We start from the raw sequence: 243 nt of genomic DNA, 5'->3' as shown, positions 1-243 counted from the left end.
ATCTCGGAGTTGCTGTAGACCAGCTTGACGCAGAGGTCCTTGAAGGAGAGCTGGCCGAGGCTGAAGACGATGCGCTTGAAGAGGGGGAAGTCGCTCAGGGCCCTCTCGCTCACCACCACTCGCGAGTAGGCCTGCAGGAGGAAATTCAGCTCGCTGACCCCGTAGCTGCTGATGTCCTCCAAGGACTGGGGGTAGCACTTGGGGTTGAAGATGGCCGAGAAGGAGCTGATGGCCTCCAGGACG

General features: G+C 60.5%; 1 protein-coding gene across 1 annotated transcript in view; it reads right to left on the bottom strand.

Annotated features, from left to right (window-relative positions):
- Window positions 1–5: 5 nt before the first annotated feature.
- Window positions 6–243, bottom strand: part of LOC104463369 — a gene marked incomplete at both ends in the record, with an annotated part of 906 nt that continues 668 nt past the window's right edge. Inside the window, one exon of the mRNA XM_010075675.1 lies at window positions 6–243. This exon is cut by the window's right edge and continues 317 nt beyond it. Within this exon, the coding sequence (XP_010073977.1) occupies window positions 6–243 (238 nt within the window).

Source organism: Pterocles gutturalis, unplaced genomic scaffold (assembly GCF_000699245.1).
Source record: "Pterocles gutturalis isolate BGI_N339 unplaced genomic scaffold, ASM69924v1 scaffold44337, whole genome shotgun sequence".
Lineage (NCBI taxonomy): Eukaryota > Metazoa > Chordata > Aves > Pterocliformes > Pteroclidae > Pterocles > Pterocles gutturalis.
The sequence above is the reverse complement of the archived record's forward strand: the minus strand, read 5'-3'. Positions and strand labels throughout refer to the sequence as shown.